Raw genomic sequence first — 19,552 nt, 5'->3', positions numbered from 1 at the left:
TCTGCTGCCTCCTTGCCAGTACTTGGTATAACCAGTCTTTCACCATTCTAGTAGTTGTGCAGCAGTATCTCATTATGATTTTAATTTGCATTTTCCCAGTGCCTAATGATGTTGAGCATCTTGTCATGTGTACCTTCCTTAGTGAAATGTCTCAGATTTTTTGCCCTTGGGTTATTTGGGTGACTTTTTTTTTTTTTTTTTTTTTTTTTAGATTTTATTTATTTGAGAGAGAGAGAATGAAAGTCAGAGAGCATGAGAGGGAGGAGGGTCAGAGGGAGAAGCAGACTCCCCGCCGAGCAGGGAGCCCGATGCGGGACTCGATCCAGGGACTCCAGGATCATGACCTGAGCCGAAGGCAGTGGCTTAACCAACTGAGCCACCCAGGCACCCCATTTGGGTGACTTTTTTAAAGAGTTTTGTGTGTTCCTTATATATTCTGGGTACAAGTCCACTATCAAATATTCTTTTCAAATGTTTTCTCCCATTTTGATGAAGGGAAATTTTCCCTTCTAGAAATTTTGTAGTTTTAGATTTTACATTTAAGGTTCCATTTTGAGATAATTGTTTTTATATGGTGCAAGGTGTGGACTGAGACTCATTGTTTTGTATGCGGATATTCACTTGTTCCAGCACCATTTGCTGGAAGATCTGTCCTTTCTCCATTGAATTTCAGCAGTTGGACTTCTGCTCAAAATCAACTGACCACACATGTTGGGGTCTATTTTTGTATTTTCTTTTGTGTTCCATTGATCTCTGTGTCTATCGCTTCACTAATAGCACACTCGATTACTTTCTAGCTTTGACACTGCTTTATAGTGAGTGTCAAAATCAGGTAGTATAGATCTTCTAACTTTTGGTAGGGATCAGTGGATAGAAAACTACTAAAAGGAAATCAAGGAAAAGGAACACTTCTAGCTAAATTGACCCTGGAGGATTCTTGCTGAAGGCAGGCCAGGGTGATTAGACCTTACCTCGGGGATGGTGGAGGATGAGGAACCTGATCACATGTGGAGGGTGGGGGATTCTAGTTAAACTGACTTAGCAGGACTCTTGATAAAAGTGAACAGTACAGAGATGAATACAGAAGCCTAAAAGTTGGGGCCTGTTTGGGAAGAGGATCCAGAAGAGCCTGACTAGAGTTTGGTCAAAGGAGATGATCTTTTGTCATCATCCACATTGATAGCTCCTTCATTTACTTTCACTGCTGAACACTGTAGTTTATTCATCGGGTCTCTGTTGATGTACACTTAGGTTCTTTCCAATTTTTGCTATTACAGATAATGGGCAATGAATATCCTTGTACCCCTCTCCTTGTGTACATGCTAAGAAATCATAGGGGATATATCTAAGAGTAGAATTACCAAATTGTTTCTCAATGTTGTTTCAGCCTCATAAAAGAGGTCCTGACACTCCCCATCCTTATCTACTCTTGTAGGGATCAGACCTTCTATTGTGGTTTCGGTTTATCTTTCCCTAATTTTTAAGAACTTTGAGAATCTTTTCATATGCTGTGATTTACTCTTCTGAGAATTGCCTGTTTATATCTTTGACCATTTTTCTCTTTGTTGCTAGGAGTTTTATTTCCCCTCATTTGTTTAAGTAGTATTCCTTAAATATTTCAAATATACATAAAGTGCTTAGGATGGTGTCTGGCACATAGGAAGAATTTTATAAATGTGGGCTATTAAAAAAAAAAAATTCCTAGGAGAATGACGAAGGGAGATCCCAGGAGGATAGCTGTGCACAGGCCTAGGGATCAACCAGTTCAGATGAGAATACACGAGAAAGTAGTAAATATATGGCTAACAAGCATTAATTATAAGGAACAAAAATAATAAAAGTTTGTGAAATTTTAAGAAGCATATATCGAAACTATGAGACAATTAGAATCTACAAGTTAGGAGAGGAATGACTAATGTTAAAGTTTTCTAAGTGCCTTACATTGTTCAGGAGGAAGGATGCGATATTGATTAAGTTTGTATGTCAGTAAGTTAGGAATAGAGTATATAACTTCCAAAGTAGTAGAGGAAAGATTATGGCTTAAGAACTCTTTGCTCTGGTTAAGAAGCAATCTTTGAGCTGACACTGGTATAAAAAATAGTTTGGCTTTTTTTTTAAGTAAATAGAATCCAACCATCTGATTAGTCTGGAACTAATGCATATCAGCCTTTTATTAAAGAAATCAATAGAAACTATAAAGGCTATTCTGCTGGCTTTCATAAAGATGGCATAACTTTTGTTTAATGCAGCCAGGGAGAGATTTACTGCTTTCTTCCAGTCTTTTTTTTTTTTTCCCCTAGTTGTTAGTTGCTTTTTCTTTTCTTTTCTTTTTTTCTTTAATCACAGACCTCAGCTCTTCAAACACAAAGTAACAACTCTGGATTAAAAGTGATACTCTGTGTTTTAAAAGATTTGGCATTGGCGCTATTGCAGGACGCTCATCACTCTTAATCTGTGAGCGCAGAAGTGCATTAAACTTGGTAGTTAACAGATGTACATCAAATTACATTGCTAAAAGGAGTGAATTTTTTAATATAATTTCATCTTCCCTCCAAATGTGTTCTCAGTTGTTTTGTCTGACAACTCTTATACCTCCTCCTAACCTTGGTGCTGTGCACAGAAGCTGTCCCCACTGTTCCCGGGAACTATGCAGTAAACACACAGCCGTTGACTTCCCTTTCATCATTAGTGAACTCATCTTCACGCTTAGCTTACACCTATCCTTGAAATCCACCTGATTATAAATGTAATGGAAATTTACTGAGCCTCTGTCCTCTCTACAGCATTGAAACGTTTAAAATGGATAGACAAGGATTTGGCCAAGTTTGGAGGGAAATCTGGCTGCGGTGTTCACTTCCTTAATTCAGTCATGTATTCCGAGCTGATTCGTTTTCAAATCAGTAAACGTCAATGCTGATTATTTTTCAAGTGCTCACCATCACCACCACCACCACCACTCCCTTAATACTGCTTTGAAAAGTGCTTTATAGCCACAAAGTGCCTTTTCTGATATGTGAAAATATTTTTTAGCACCAGGAGTAAAATTCTTGCTTTCCTCTTCTTGAAATAGACACAGCCATTACTGCATTTTCTCACCCTCTTTATGCCACGGAATTAATTTGCACAGTGAAAGAAAAGATATTTTAAAATAAGTTGGCTTACTGTGCTTTGCTTTCATGGGCCGTCTGAAAGTACTGGTGGCCATAGCTCAGCTTAATACTACTACTTATGAAAAAAAAAAAAGTGCCCATGAGTGACAAGCCAAAATGTAAGTCGGTTAACGAGACAGCTCTAGTCATCCCAACTGCTTCAGTAACTGGTCATTTTTGGCAAAGAACCTGGGTCTATAAATAATTCAACCTACTTCGGATAGGTCTTAGCAGCAGGAACTGTCAAAAGTGATATATGGTGCAAAACTTTATCCAAGGCTGACCTTCTATCCCAGGCAGCATTTGCAGTGCAGGCTGTGTGTGACTGATGATAAGCATGCTTGTTTTATATAAATGGCCATCTAGGGACAGCCAATTCAGCTGGTGGTCAGGTTACCATAGTAACTCTCTTTTCTTACCCTCTGCTATCCCTGGACATTACCTTCCTTTCCTCCTAACCCTCTGACCTCTGGCACTCCTCCTTGCCTTGCTCTGCGGCTCATACCTAGCCCCCAGGCCTGTGGGTCCCCAAAGGCCCACGATGGGTTTTGTTTTGTTGTGTGGGGGTTTTTTATGTTTTTTTGTTTTTGTTTTTTTTAAGGAACTTTCCTCTTTCTGCTGTGGACTCCTCAGATGAAACAGGAATCACATCTCCTTCTCTCTCCTCAGTGCTTTGTATAGTGTCTGGTGCAAAGTAAACCTAACCCTGTTTGTTGAATAAATAAGACATATTTTGAGTTTTGAATTTTTTGGAGGGTCTACTCAAAAACTTCCGGCTGCAAACATGAAATAAAAATGCCAAGTTTCTTATTTTTTTGTAAACTACATTGGATAAATTCAGTGTGAACATCCTGAATATCTCATTCTAACATGAAGTTGTAATAAGGACAGACAACAGACAAAAATCTTTAAATTTAAAGTATGGATTCTGGGGGCGCCTGGGTGGCTCAGTCATTAAGTGTCTGCCTTCGGCTCAGGTCACGATCTCAGGGTCCTGGAATTGAGCCCCACATCAGGCTCCCTGCTCCGCAGGGAGCCTGCTTCTCCCTCTCCCATTCCCCCTGCTTGTGTTCCCTCTCTCGCTGTCTCTCTCTGTGTCAAAAAATAAATAAAATCTTAAAAAAAAAAAAAAAAAGTATGGGTTCTGTGTAGGGGAGATTTTTTTTTAAGAGACATTAATGGCCAATATCTTCTAAAATGAGGCCATTTTAAAAATTGTTGCCCTAGGGTCAGCTTAGGGGGAGCTGTGTGGAGTAGTGGACAGAGCAGAGATTTCAAAGCCAGGAAGTCCTGGGTTTGAAAGCCATCTCCATCACTCTCTAGCTGTGTCGCCTCAAGCAGGTCACATTATCATCGCACCTCTATTAGCTTCAGCTTCCTCCTCATTCCAGCAGGAATCATGAGTCTTTGTGGTCAGGATTAAACACCCTGCCTATAAAGACTAAGCAGAGTTTCTGGCACACAGTAGTGGCAGCTAGTGATGATGAGTAGTGGTATTCAGGGTTTTGGAAGAGAAGTCAGCAGACCCCTGGAATTGGCTGGGAAACAACTCCAGAATTAGAGGTGGGGGCTCTGGCCCCTATATGTCATACCCTCTCCTTCCCCCACCCTTTCATCCATGATCCAGAGTCCTCATCCCACGGGCCCATCCTCACCACACCCTCTCCTGTCTTGGGGGGCCCTAATAATTACAGGTACCATGTGCTGAGCAGCTACTAATTAAATGCTTTCCAGTCATTAAATGCATCTAATCCTCAAAATAATGTCTATGATGCTCAGATGCTGTTGTTATCCCCATTTTACAAATGACAAAAGAAGCAAGATAACTTGACCAGCATAAAACACAGTTCAGAAATGTCAGAGCCAGTGGCCAGTCCGATTACAAAGTGGGTGCTGCATCCCCTACTTTGTACTGTCATTGTGACTTCCTAGGAAGGAAAAACAGAATTCATGTGATGAAATCTTTTCAAATAAACTCTAAGTGCTATAACGTCTCGTCTTGGAGAGCTAGCAAAGACAATGAAAAGGACTTAGGTCAGTTTCTGACAGTGAAGAATCATGGCCTAATATGTATGTATTTGACAATCTTTGTGTTTTGTTGACAAAAACATAACCCGAGAGACTAGACTTGACCCAGGACCTTGTCAGGTGGGTCTCAGAGCTCTGCCCTAGGCTACTGGTAACTTCATTGCACTTTTAGCAACATTCATGCTTTCTTCTGGTCTTATTTTGGTATCATGCAGTAATTTAATACTCAGCTCATGTCATGACTTGTCTGCAGATGTGACCCCTCCGCAAACAGCTGGTTATATAGAAATCACTGATCTTCAATCCAAGAAACTCCGATATATCCCTATTCCCAGGTAATGCACGTTCACCTTTGTTCCCAGTTCATATGTCAGATCAAAGCAAGTCAAGTCTTACCGAGCACTCCGAATAAATGTGTGCTTTTGCCTCCTGAAATAGCAGGCTCTTCTCCCCCCGCCCCACCCCAGTTGCAGTTGGCTTGTATCTTGCTACTGTTCTGCGTGCTTTACTGCTATTTTTATTTTCATTTGGGACAAATGTTCAAACGTTATATAGGTATAAGTCTAACAACCTTCAAGGCTTCATTTCTCTGTCATTGATCTGTTCATTGATTTATCCCAGTGATTAATTTAATTTATCTAAAACAGCGTTTTCAGTATTGCAAAAAATTTTCATCTTTATTTTTCTTTTTTTCTAAGTTTTTATTTGAATTTCCATTAGTTAACACACAGTGTAATATTAGTTTCAGGTACACAATATAGTGATTCAACACTTCCATACATTGCTCAGTGCTCATCACGACAAGTGCACTCCTTAATCCCCATCACCTATGTCGCCCATCCCCCTGCCCACCTCCCTCTGGTAACCATCAGTTTGTTCTCTACAGTTAAGAGTCTCTTTCTTGGTTTCTCTCTCTCTCTCTCTCTTTTTTTTCCCTTTGCTTGTTTGTTTTGTTTCTTAAACTCCACATGTGAGTGAAATCATACGGTATTTGTCTTCTCTGACTGACTTATTTTGCTTAGCATAATAACTCTCGAACTCCATCCATCTTATTTATTAACTTTATATAGTAGTTTTCAGAGGTAAATGTGTTAAAAAATGTCAAAGGAATTTAAATAGCATTTTTAAAAATGATTTTTTAAAAAATGTTGTGAAGGCTATACAGTGGCTAAAGGCTTCCAGAGATTTTGAATGGAACTCATGACCATTCACTGCTTCTGTTATTGTCCAGTGATGGAAGCAAAGTATCTAAACCAACTAGACCGAGGCTACAGAAGGAAAACTACGTGCTTGGTTTCTACCCTTGAGAACCACAGTATCCTCACCAGTAGCCTGTCCCTTTCTGGATGCATCCATGCCTGATCTCCCTCTCTCAGCAGAACTGCTCTGGGACTTCCTCATTCTTCCTTACTTTGCTCCCCTCCCCCACCCAACCCACCCCCACCCCCAGCCAGCACCTCCTTCTTCCAATCTTTTCCTCTGCTTTGGCCCAGTTTGACACTACATCCCCTCATAACATACACTCCCTGACGGGCGACTAAGTCCTCACAACACAGGGATGAAAACCTCACCGGAACTCTCTAACAGAGAAGCCTGCAGAGCCTTCCAGCATGAGAGAAAGGCCGGCTACTCGGAGACCTGTCACTCACCCCCAGCATCACCAGGCTGCTTTCTAGCCGCTCCTCCAACCCCTAGAAGAGACTAGCCCAGCCTGACAGGTCACAGTAACTGAGAAACACAGTTTCATTTCTTAGGACCCTTAATCAGGTTCAATAAATACGAATAATCAAAGCATTACTAAAAAAAAAAAAAAAAAATAGAGGGCACCTGGGTGGCTCAGTTGGTTAAGCAACTGCCTTCGGCTCAGGTCATGATCCCGGAGTCCTGGGATCGAGTCCCGCATCGGGCTCCCTGCTCAGCAGGGGGTCTGCTTCTCCCTTTGACCCTCTCCCCTCTCGTGCTGTTTCTCTGTCTCCTTTCTTTCTCTCAAATAAATAAATAAATAAATAAATAAAATCTTTAAAAAAAAAAAATAGATTTACTTGTTCCAACATATATAAGTATGCCTTCTTAGAGCATCTTTATGTGTCAGTTTAATGGAAAATGGCTTTTAGTCATTTGGGGAAATTCCTTATTCCATATGAAGTATATGCTTATTAAAATATACTATTAGTTCAGGCAACAAAAGCAAAGAACAACTTCTGGTTTTTTTACATTTCCAAAAGGATTAATAACTTTTTTCCAGTATTTCTCTTAGAAATTATTTCATTGTTCTTCTCTTTTAACCTTCTGTGTGAACCGTGTGTGATGCCTGCCAGGGAGGAACACCTGGCAGAGCGGCTGCTCCTTCAGAGCCACACCGCCCGCCGGAGATAGAATGCAAGCCAGATAATGTCACTCATTGTCTAGTCCTTATTAGCTATATTTTTAAAAAGGAAAAATAAATAGGTGAAATTAACTTTAATCACATTTTATTGACCCGATGTATTTAAAACACTATTATCTTCTCATGCACACTCTCTCCTTAAAATAAATAAGTAAAATATTTTTAATAAATTTTAAAAGCATAAAATGTTACCATTTTGACACATATTCAATATAAAAATTTTAATGAGATATTTTATATTCCTTTTTTCTTCTAAGTCTTTGAAATCAGTATGTATTTTACACTTTTGGAACATCTCAGTTTGGACTTGCCATATTTCAAGTGCCATGTGATTTGGAGTCTGTTCATTATCAGTATATCCTGAATTTCTCTTGAGATTAGCTATTGCCATTTTTGGCATATATGCAATCCAAGAGAACAACCCATCTGGATTTCAGTTTTCCTGCTAGTTGCTTAAATTTAGCATTCTGCTAGATAGCTGGAATTTTCCATCTGATGGCTAACTTCAAATAACAGAAAATACAGTAACACTGTATATAACTACAGGGCCAAAATGAATACATCACTTTTGCCCCCAGTAAAACTTGAGTATTTTTCCTCAAATTTTTGTATTATTTACATCTGTGAAATGATACTGCCTAGCTCTCATCTGTGGGTGTATGGAAATCTGGGCCTCACTCTACTGTAACTCTGTGTATTCTTTAATGACGTTGCTATTATGTAGTAAGGGGAAGATGCATTTAAAACAAGGTGAAGAAGAGATTCTAGAGCTGGGGAGCAAATTGTAGTAAATATGTGATTTTTTTCAGCACTTTTTTTTGACATATTGAAGAAATTGCCCGTAGAAATTTCAAGTTTCATGGTATGAAGAGTTAAACATTTAGCCAGTAAATAGAGTATTCCACAGTCTTACATCTTGAGTGCTCTTGGAAGAATCTCAGACATTATTGTTTCACATAGATAAATTTCATTGTTCTGGAATAGCCCTTTACTTCACCATCTGTACCTATTAATTTTTTACTAAGGCACATGTTTTTGGGAGGGCACCATGAGATAAACCCTGTATTATATCAAATGTTACCTTCTGTGAGTCCTTCTAGAACTGTAAAGTAGTTCTGAAACCTGGGGACCCATCCTACTGTTATCATCTTCTTCATATTAACATTTTCTAAAACTTTTGTGTCCCAGAGAGGCTAGCTCTGTCACTCTGTGTTGAGTATCTACTAAGGCAGACTGGAAAGAAAGGTCAAAGTAGTCCTGGTTTATTCTTTAGGATATTATAAGATTTTACCCAACATATAGTGGTTTTGTGGTTTTTCCCAGATCTACACTGATGGCTTATTGTGTTTTTATTATCTGATCAGACTATCCCTTTAGACCATTTACTTCATATAGAAAGTATCAGATGTATTTAAAGATCAATTAGAATTTCTAATCTGTTTCTTTTGTTTAGTGAGAGCTATATTCAGAAAAAGGAAGTGTGCAGTTGACTTATAGGCAAAAGCTGCATTCCTAGAAATGAATATATAACAAAGGAAGTATGTATATGTATGATATATGTAATATGAGAAATACATAAATTCCTTGTTATAAATTCCTTAACTTCCTAAGTTAGAAAATGCAAAATATTAAATACAAATGCAGTTAAAGCCCATAAACAAGACATCAGTTTCAGCACTTAGACTGAAACTTAGAGCCCTAAATAGTGAGTCCAGCATTGCAGGTGAATGAGATATGAGATGGTTTAGAGTTCTTTTCCTTCTGACAGTGAATGCTAGTATCATCGGGAGTCCACAAATACAGAAAAGTGTAAATAACCAATAGAAAACTGTGTTATTTTTTTTCTTACAGATGAATCTCTTGGTATCTTTTAATGTGCTTACTATTAGAATTCTTTTTTTTTTAATTTTTTTTTTAATTTTATTTATTTATTTGAGAGAGAGAGAATGAGAGAGAGCACATGAGAGGGGGGAGGGTCGGAGGGAGAAGCAGACTCCCTGCAGAGCAGGGAGCCCGATGCGGGACTCAATCCCGGGACTCCAGGATCATGACCTGAGCCGAAGGCAGTCGCTTAACCAACTGAGCCACCCAGGCGCCCCTAGAATTCTTTATAGCCAGTTTAATGAACCAAAATTAGGTAAACTAGCTTCATCACTACCAATTGACTAACTACTATAATTTCCTTATCAGATCAGAATCTCTCTCGCCATATACCACATGGCTATCTACTATTTCAGACACAGATGCTCTGCTAGCTGAGTGGGGCAAAGGTGGTGTTGTTACTGTTGATATGGGAGGTCGCATCAGACTCTGGGAAACTGGACTTGAACATCTGCAGCGATCACTCACGGAATGGAGAAACATGATTGGACAAGAAGGTGACCGACATATGCAGGTACCACTTGAATTGACCTTCTCTCTTAAAGGTGCATATTCAGGTATATAATTTAGTTCCAGTTGCCACAGTTGTGGAAACTTTTGGCCCCCAAACTTGAATATCATTGCTTAAATAGCTATAATAATTTCTCGTAATAGAAAAAGACAAATCTATCCCTCTAGTGAGTGAAAAAGTTAAAATGTGCCCATTTTTTGGTCAGTTCTTAAATATGCAGGTCCCTCACATCACAACATGAGAATACAATCAACATTTGTTGTCTAACCTCCAGCATTAATCAGTTTCCAGCACTGCCTTCACATGTTCTGACTTTCACTGCCATCATTTTCAGCATCTCTACATGCTACCAAGGAAGCAGAGATACTGCTATAAAATGCAGCCCATTACCCTAGGGCCAAAGCCTAGAGCCTGGAGAAGATAAGTAAATGACGCATCCAGTAGAGATGCATCTTTCCAAACTTCCTTATGTCCCAATCATGCAGACTTAGCAGTGGGGAGAAGTAGACCCAACCCTGCACTGGAAAGAAACATGGAAATAGGGCACCAAGGTGAGAGGAAACTCCAGAAATGACTCAGTCACCAGCTAATCTGGTTGCTGTCTGGAACTCCCGTGAACAATGAGGAAAGCTGTGTACCCTTAAGTACTGAAGCATATCATCAAAGGATTTATTTGTAATTGATATATTTTAATCTTCAGAAGAAAACTTCAGTGTCTACATTTCATTTTTATCCAGCAAGGTAAGAAAGAAAAGTAGGTTCCTGTCAGCTGTGTGGTTCTGTAAAGAGCCAATTAGCAAGATAAAAAAATTTCCACAAACTATCCCATTGATACCTGATTAATAATTACTCTTTTATGTGGTTATTTTTGTGATTTCCCTTAAAGGAGAACTATTTAGATTTGCAAATGAATAATACATATTTCTCTTAGATTCTTAAAAGTTTATAGGAACATTGTGAAGATCACAAACCAACATAGGCAAACAACCTCAACTTCTTTTGAAAGGGTATGAATATATTAATTTAATTAAGCTAAAACAAATGTATTGCTCTAAAATAAACATGTCATTAAGTGCAGTGAATCTGTTATAGCAACAGACTGCTTGTTGGTCACTACCCATAACAATAATTGGAAAATTAATTAACTGTGGTTCTGATTCTCTTATTATTCTAAGCATTAGTGTCTCCTTGTGAATTAAGCTCCTCTTTTCATTACGGTGATTGAGGCCTAAGAGTAAATACTATTGTTTTTGCATTTCTTGCATTTTATTTCAATTTCTCATATGTCATAGAGATGAAAGGTCATATGTTTCCTATGGTCAAGACTGTGGCCTAAATTAAGTTTCTTCCACAATAGAACTTTAAAAAGGAATTTTACTCATGATTTTCATAACTGGTCTTGACGGCTAGAAAAGTTAACCCCTATTTGTGTTTTAGCCGTATGTTCTTCATCCCCATGACTTCCCCAACTCTGTTGTTCATCTTCCTATTCCCAGCTCCTAGCATAATGACTGTTACACAGAGGGAATTAATATGTTTGTATATGCTCACACTCACATATACTAAATTGCACTGGCCATTGAAGCTATTTGATAAGAAATGGAATTGTTCTTTTAAACTGTCAGGAATTATTCATTTGTTTTTAATGTAACCGAATAAGTATTTATTAAATGAGTATTTATAGTTAATAAGTTAGAAATGAACAGAAATATATTCTCTAACATCCCCAAAATAATCAAAATACTTGGCTACTGTTTGCAAGGCAACATCTGATCCTTCCCAGACCAAACATTTTCCAGGAAATGTATAACTTTATGTCTCCAGTTCAAAGTTCAGCTGTAGCAGAAATAAAACTTACTCAGAAATAAAGTTACACATTTGAGAATTGAATGTTAGTTTCATTTAGAAACTTAGATGTTATCCAACCTTCTCCTTCCATTTCTGATGTTCCTGGATCCATTTTGGTTGATATTGAAATATATATTTATATACATATTCAAACCCAGAAACAAACTGTGAGCATGCATCTTTATGTGTAAACAGACAGGATTAATTGTCCAAATGGTCTACCATTATTTTAGTTTTTGGTCGTATCTCTCCTCCCCTCCTTGTTTGGTAAATAATAAGACAGTATAGGGGCACCTGGGTGGCTCAGTCGTTAAGCGTCTGCCTTGGTTTCAGGTCATGATCCCAGGGTCCTGGGATTCGAGCCCCGCATCGGGCTCCCTGCTCAGCGGGAAGCCTGCTTCTCCCTCTCCCGCTCCCCCTGCTTGTGTTCCCTCTCTCGCTGTGTCTCTCTCTGTCAAATAAATAAATAAAATCTTGGAAAAAAATAAAAAAGACAGTATATTTAATTGCTCTTATTTAGACCAGTTCATGTTATTATTTACGAGTAGTTTACACAACAAAATCCAAATAGGAATCATTATGGAGCAATGGTAATAACAAGCAAAAATGTGTCTTTTAAGCAGTTCCCGTACTGTGTGATCCCTCAAGCTGTTCCTCATTTATGGGCCCTTTATTCAGCAGATGTCTACTCCTGGTTTTGGAGCTTGAAAAATGCCTTTCTTAGAAATATTGAGAAAAGAGAGTGTGTTCTCAGTGCCATCCTTATCGCTGGCTAAATGCCAGCCGCTTTCCCTGCTCCTGGCAGAGTAACCTGATCTCCATCTAGTGGCGAGATGGACTTACTTTACATCACGGAAATTTAAAAGGCCTGCTTTGCACTTTAGTCGTTTAAGGCAGCCCAGGCCTGCTGGCATGGGAGGTATACACACGCCTGGCTTGTGCGGTTCCTGTTGGTCACGAGATGCTCCTTCAGGTCAGCAGTGAAGGCAGGCAAACAACCTGCCAAGCCATGCCCCACTTACCTACCCATTTTTTTCCCTGATTCTTCTGCATGGTAACAAAAGAACTGTTGATATTTACATAAACATCAGTTACACGCTTTATCACTGTCCTTTATATCTTGCTACATTTCAGCCTTCTAGAGTTATTAGTTCTGTAGCCATTGTTCTTTGAATTTTTATTTTTACCTAATGAATTCATTGATAGTTTTCTTTCATGAGTACAGTTTACAAAAGAGTATTGAGCTCTGCATAGAAAATGTGTTCATTAATTTTACATGCTTTGATAGGAACATGTGTTTTTCTTACAGCAAACAACTATAACAACAAACTCAGTGTCAGCGTAACTATCGTTCTAAAAGCCCATAATTAAGAATTCATACTTATGGGGTGCCTGGGTGGCTCAGTTGGTTAAGCATCTGCCTTTGGCTCAGGTCATGATCTCAGGGTCCTGGAATCGAGCCTGTGTCGGGCTCCCTGCTCAGTGGGGAGTCTGCTTATCCCTCTCCCTCTGCCCCTCCTCCCACTCATGCTCTCTCTCTCTCTCAAATAAACAAATAAATGTTTTTTAAAGAAAGAATTCCTATTTATACTTTTAGACTCCATATTTTCAGAAGCATGTGTTAATTATAAGTCAAAATTTTTCTGACCATGCTTCATAGTGTTCTCTATAAAGTATATTTTTCACATTTTTATTTAGTTACATTTGGATTCATCCCAAGAAGGCAAAGCTACACCCCATTTTTCTTCAGAAACCAGATCATCTTCTCTAAAAAGCTCCTGGTGACTATTCTTGTGGGAGCACAAAAGCTAAAAGGTTATAGCTGTCAAATGTTATTATCTAATTACAGTAAACTAATTAGAAAGAAAATCCTCTATATATTACTGGTAGAATCTCTTTGAGGCCTTTGAACAGTACTTCCTTACCTAATATACTTTTAAAAAATGGATAGAATCTTTGAAACACATTGTGGGACTGGAACTTACTCATTCTGCAGTGAAGATAGTGCCCGGTACACAGTAGATACATAGTAGAGGCATGAAACAAATACATAGAAAAGATAACTAATTTATATTAAGCACCATTAATCCTTTCCCACTTTTAAAGAAGATATTCTAGGAATATGAGTAAAGGTGGATTGCTGTACTTTGGGAAGTAATCCTGGTCTTAAACCAGTAGCTCAACAGGTTTGTTTGTTTTTTTAAAATCTCAGTAAGATGGAAGTCCTGCTTCCGGTTTTGGAAACCACTAGATCGTTTCATTGGACCTCTAATAGTACATTTAGTTTTGCAGTATGCAGACTGTACTCTCCACATGCTCTGAGGGGGTTTGAAATTCTTTGTCCTTTTTAAGAAGGATAGTTCATAGTTTACTCTTGTACTTCATTCTTCGCTTTGGCCAGTAATTCTGAAAATACTTAACAGTCTAATTCAATATAATTCTAATTCATATAATAATTCAATTATTATAGAACAGTCCATATTTTATAGGATTATTATATGTACATATATCTTTGGAAATCTTCCTTGGCTCAAAAAGCTAATGCTTTTTTTTTTTAATTTTTATAATTTCCCACCGTATCTCCTAGCTGTATGTGAGTAGAGCTGGTTTTCAGCAAGGTGGTCTAGCCGTTTGCCTATGCGGTAACATTTGAGCAATGCCTCTAATGATTTTCCCATGTTTGTTCCTGTTAGAGACATTCCCAGCCATAGAAATTCATTTTAAATCTAGATTTTGAATAAGACTTTCAGATTTGAATAAGGTTTCTAATGAAAATGCAAGATGGCAGGGGAGGAATACCCCGTGGCGTGCTGATAGACCAGCTCTTTGGGGAGGGAGGGTGGGGCCGTTTATAATGTTTGCCAATTTCCATGGTATAAATACTCCCTCCATGGCAGATTTCAAGCTGCCGAAGGTTAACAGTCTACTTGCTAAATTTCTGAATATTTAGCAGCCATCTCTCACAAAGTGGTACAGTCAGCCTCCAGCATGCCACTGGCCTGATTAAACCTTTAACTCCCCGAGGAGAATTATCACAGTTACCTATCTGCAAGGTCTTTCAGAAATCAGGCAACAGAAATGTGGGTGAGAGGGAAAGGCAGCAGAAAAAGGAAAGTACGAAGAACACAGGTAAGATGGTATCATGTTATTCCTGGGAAATGTTGAGGCCTGCAGTTGTCCCAGTTATAGATTGGCAATGCTCTTTCTGAACCAGGAATTCAGTCTGAGGAAAGAATTGGAAAGAAGTCTGCACTCAAGTAGGATGACACTCATGGGTTCATGAGTACAAGCCTCCTTTCTTATATACACCATTTCAGAAGGAAATTACCAGCTGATTTTTACATTCCTCCAGAAGCAGTGCTTCCATTAGATCACAGCTTTGTGGGTAATTGCTAAATACAATGAAAATTAAATGAGCAACCACCTCCCTAAGACGAGCAAATCAACAAGCTTATGACTTTCAGGGAGGCCATGAGTTTTCATTAAGCTTTGGTGCATATCCAACAAAAATAATAATCCTATAAATTACAATAACTGTGGGCATTACAGTGTCTTAAACTAACATTAAAAACAGAAATATCATCTCGCTTTCTCATTGTAGAAAAGACCTAACCTTAGGAAATTGCTTTTCAAATCATCAGCAACAGAAGTATTTTAGTTCCTTTCTTTCATGACGGCCCTTGAGATCATTATTCTGTATGTTACTATATCCTCAGTGCATATTATTTAACAATATGATCAGCAAGTAAAGAAGTAATCTTAGCAATATTTAAAGTATGTAAGGAAAATAAATTAATTCTGTAATATATTAGTTATAAATTGAGATGTCAAATGCAGTGAAATGTTGACAAGCAATAGCTCTAGAATTTTCATGATTTTGAACTCATTATGTATGTAGTTCTGTATAATCACAACACAATGACTATAGAAATAAAACCTTGCTGTTACATTTATATATAAAGCTGTAATTTTATTCATAAGCAGTATAGCCTATTGACTCTACTTTCCAGTTATAATATAAAGACAAAACCACTGTACCTTACAAAGTTGTTTTAAGAATGAAATGCATTCATACCTGGCACAGAGGTACTCAGTAAACAAATAAAAACTAGAAACTTAGAATTTAGGTAATATTGGGCCATAGAATTCATTAATGCTTATATGGAAACAAAACCAAATTAAAAAGAGGTTTTTGTGTTCCCCAAACACCTAATATTAAATCATGACCCAATGAGTTAGATAATTCATCATCTACCTTAGTGTTATAAGATGTGAGGTTTGTTTATAATCCTGTTTAGGAAAAGTTTTGTCAGGCCCAAAAAAGGAATTTAAAAAATGGTCTGTGCCGAAACCTGTCAGCTTGAAGAAAAGCAGGAAATCAATGATAGAACAATTGTCAGCAGCAGATTATAGTGTTTAGCCTTATTCAAAAGACAGATTAGAACAGGACCAAAAAACACACAGCAAAATATACATCATCTTTAGCCTGAGTCCTGAGAACAGTAAAAAGAGCAAGTCAAATTTGGATTTGTCTTTCTTAGTTTTTCCATTTGCAGTACTCTTTTGTCTCTCCTTACAACATTCTAAAAATGTCTCTCTTTTTATTTTCTATTTCCTCACAAGGTCAGGCCACAGGCACCATCTCTAACCGCTCTTCTTTGAATAATTCCAAGCATTCTTCCATTTATTTAATTAACATATGCTAAGCACCCAGAATTGCTAGGAGAAAGAAAGAAATAGGATCCAGGTACTGACCCAGGGAACTTACAGTCACATAGAGCTATAACCAAATAAATTGTAGTGCAATGTGGTAAATAAACTGATAGGAGCATGATCAAAGGCTCAGAAGACAGCACAGAAAAACTTGACTCTATCTTTGGAAGAAATTCCAAGATGAAATAATCCCTGAACCCAGTTTTTCAGGAAGGGGGAAGGGAGTCCTGATAAATCAAATGCATGTGATTGGTTTTGTCTCTTGCCAAAATCCCAGTAAAAGAACAATAAAGGATCAAAGAAAAGTACAAACCCCACACAGACAAAGAGAACTAGAGATTCAACAACACTTTGGAGGATGGAAAATAAATGGGTGGGTGGTAATGAGTTATCAACTGGAAAGAGTTAAACCCATTCCTCCAGTGGCGGGGTGGGGGGCGGGGGGGGGGGTCATGGCAGCGGTGGGGAGCAAATAAGACGCAAGATGCTGTACTCCGTAAAAGCCTGTGAAGCATTAGGACATCAGGACTTGAAGACACCATGTACCTCTGAAGGTTGGAGAGCACAGGGTGGCACCAAAAGTTGGAAGATTAATTGAAAGTCTGTATAGCAACCATTTAGATATCCAGATGTTCTCCTCCATCTTATGCACCTGGGCCATTGCCCGTTCTCTAGGCCGATCAAAAACAGGAGCTGTAGTGGAGATTTATACAATCTAGGACAAGAGTAAGATCATATAGAAATCAAGAAGATAAAGTGAAAGTCTGCTTTTCTTATTTAGATCCCATGAAGCTGTCATCCACATTTATACACTTTGAGCAGAAGAGTAGAAAAATCCTTTCTGGAAACTGACATGTCCAAGAGAAAAGCCTTTCTGATGCTAATATTTGGAAGTTTCTCCCTAATAACCTTACAAGAAGACCCACTTATTGTCAAGACCTACCTTTATGCAAAAAAGTTTTCAGCCCCCTTATTCTTAAATATTAATGGATAGCCTCTTATACAAAAAAAAATGGAAATCAAAACAAATGAACAGAGAAAATAGAGATGATGCAGAAAGAAGAACATTTCACAAAGTAACAATTGATACTCTCAGAGAAGAGAAAATACGATAATCATAAAACAAAAACGTGATGCTATTTTAACATAGGAACTTTCAATGAACAGGAAAGATGTCGTGGAAGTTGAGCACTGAGTCATGTATAGAAGTGTTGAACTATATTGTATACCTGAAACTAATATAACATTACATATTAACTATACTGAATTAAATAACAAACCAACCAACCAAACAAACAAATGCTATATGGAGGGAGAAAAAGTGGTAGCAAGAATAAATTCTATAGAAGAGGTTGGACATTCATTTGCTAGTTTTCTCCTAATTCTATAACACATTTAAAAGTTTAAAAATTAAAAAACACAAGGCCCAGTAGGGGGTTAAAATGATTTTCTACAACCAGTTTCACGTGAACCTCTGTAGGAAGACAGAGGTAGGAAAATGAGTCTTCTCCCATGGACTTCTGCTCACTTTCCAGGCAGAGCACAGCCTGTGTATTTACCCCATGACCTATAGCCGAATGACAGGACTATCAGTATTCTCTGCTTCCATCAGAAAACTGCTAAAAGCATTGGATCCCCTAGAGAAACGTGCACTATTTCTGGAGTGGGAGTGTGAAGCTTACAAGCTACAGGGCAGAGCAGAAAACTGGCTGGGACCCAAAAGCCAGAGGAACCAGACGAGCTGGTCTGTCTCAGAGGAGGCTGGCATTTTCTTCACTTAGAAGTTGTTCTTCTTTTCCAAACTGCTGTGTTCTCATGATTTTATTTAATTAACCAGTCAAGTATCAATCTTATTTCAGCCACGTTTGTGTACCCACAAAAAAACAAAAACAAAACTGTCCCTGCGTTTTTTAAATTAATTGATTTATCAGTAATTGCATATAAATATACTGAAAACTTTTAAATATAATCTCAACATGTATTAACGAATGGCCCTCCAGCAACAAATTTCAAGCCACAATTGACACCTATAGATCCAAATATAATTACATATTTGCCACCATAATACTTTTTTTGGTGAGAAAGAAGTTTTCCTATTGTGCCATTATATCTATAATCTAATGGTTCTATTAGTTGAATCTCAGTTCCTTAAAAACTCTGTTGGTTCCCCCCAATCCCACCCCATAGTTCTAGTTGATTTTCATATAACAGTGTATATACTCTAGGCCTGGCTTCAGGAAAGTCAACAAACCATTATCTCCTAGGAAGATGGTGGCAATCCTAGCTGTAGAGTTTCTTTGTGGGATGGGCTGGTGGTCATCTGTTGAATTATGGAAATTATGGACAAACAATAGATAGTTGAGTCCCTTGGGGACCAGTCATCCAGAATGTTCTTGTGTAACACTTGCTCTGTCCCCACCAATGTAAGACCTGTGGGGAGATGTGGAAATACTGAAACACAAAGCTTGGTTTTTACCCTCAGGGAGTTTATACTATGTGATTGGGGAGATAAGGCTGATAGCCATGAAACAGCGGCAAGTAGTACAAAACCATGTGTCGTTCAGTGTAGACTGGGGAGTTTGGGCCCTGTGCCATAATAGTTCTGAAGAGAAATATGTATGCAGACAAAATTTATAAGTGAAGAAAATGGGGCTTGGGTTGAACATTATTTTATTTTATTTGTCTTTATATAGTTCAAAAGGAGAGGTCAGAGCATTCCAGGCGTTCCAAAAATCATGACCACAGGCACAGATACAAATGAGCACCGTGTGTTTTCTTAATAAGAGGATGAATTGTGCCATAGGCTTGGATCAGAACAAATCCAGGAGAGACCTGGTGCAGATACCAGGGGAATGGTAGGCAAACATCACAGCCAGTGTGATGCAAGCTCAAAGCCCAGAGGGCAAATCCAGGTTGAACACCAACTAAACCAAAGAGACAGTGGAGGGTATACCAGAGCAGGGGTGGGAGTAAGAGCTGGGTCTGCAACCACCAGAAATGCACAGGCTGGGGGATTTCAGAAGACAGGGTGTGATT

At 38.4% G+C, this 19,552-nt stretch overlaps 1 protein-coding gene across 10 annotated transcripts in view; it reads left to right on the top strand.

The window, feature by feature from the left end:
- The window catches only part of VWA8 (von Willebrand factor A domain containing 8), a 344,595-nt gene that overhangs the window by 242,925 nt on the left and 82,118 nt on the right, over window positions 1-19,552 (top strand). For 9 of the 10 annotated variants that reach the window (XR_010409990.1, XM_064586049.1, XM_064586051.1 and 6 more), the window contains 2 exons: window positions 5,431-5,512; window positions 9,754-9,958. Coding sequence is in view for 9 of the 10 variants with exons in the window: in XM_064586049.1 (XP_064442119.1) it covers window positions 5,431-5,512; window positions 9,754-9,958 (287 nt within the window). In the remaining variant the exon portion in view is untranslated. Of the gene's footprint in view, window positions 1-5,430; window positions 5,513-9,753; window positions 9,959-12,136; window positions 12,816-19,552 lie in introns of those variants that run through there. The other variant, XM_064586052.1, reaches the window with a different exon arrangement.

This window comes from Mirounga angustirostris, unplaced genomic scaffold, assembly GCF_029215605.1.
Source record: "Mirounga angustirostris isolate CCGP_5_RB_7025 unplaced genomic scaffold, mMirAng1.0.hap1 SCAF_3, whole genome shotgun sequence".
Taxonomy (NCBI): Eukaryota; Metazoa; Chordata; class Mammalia; order Carnivora; family Phocidae; genus Mirounga; species Mirounga angustirostris.
Note: the sequence above shows the minus strand (reverse complement) of the source record. Positions and strands in the feature narration are given on the sequence as shown.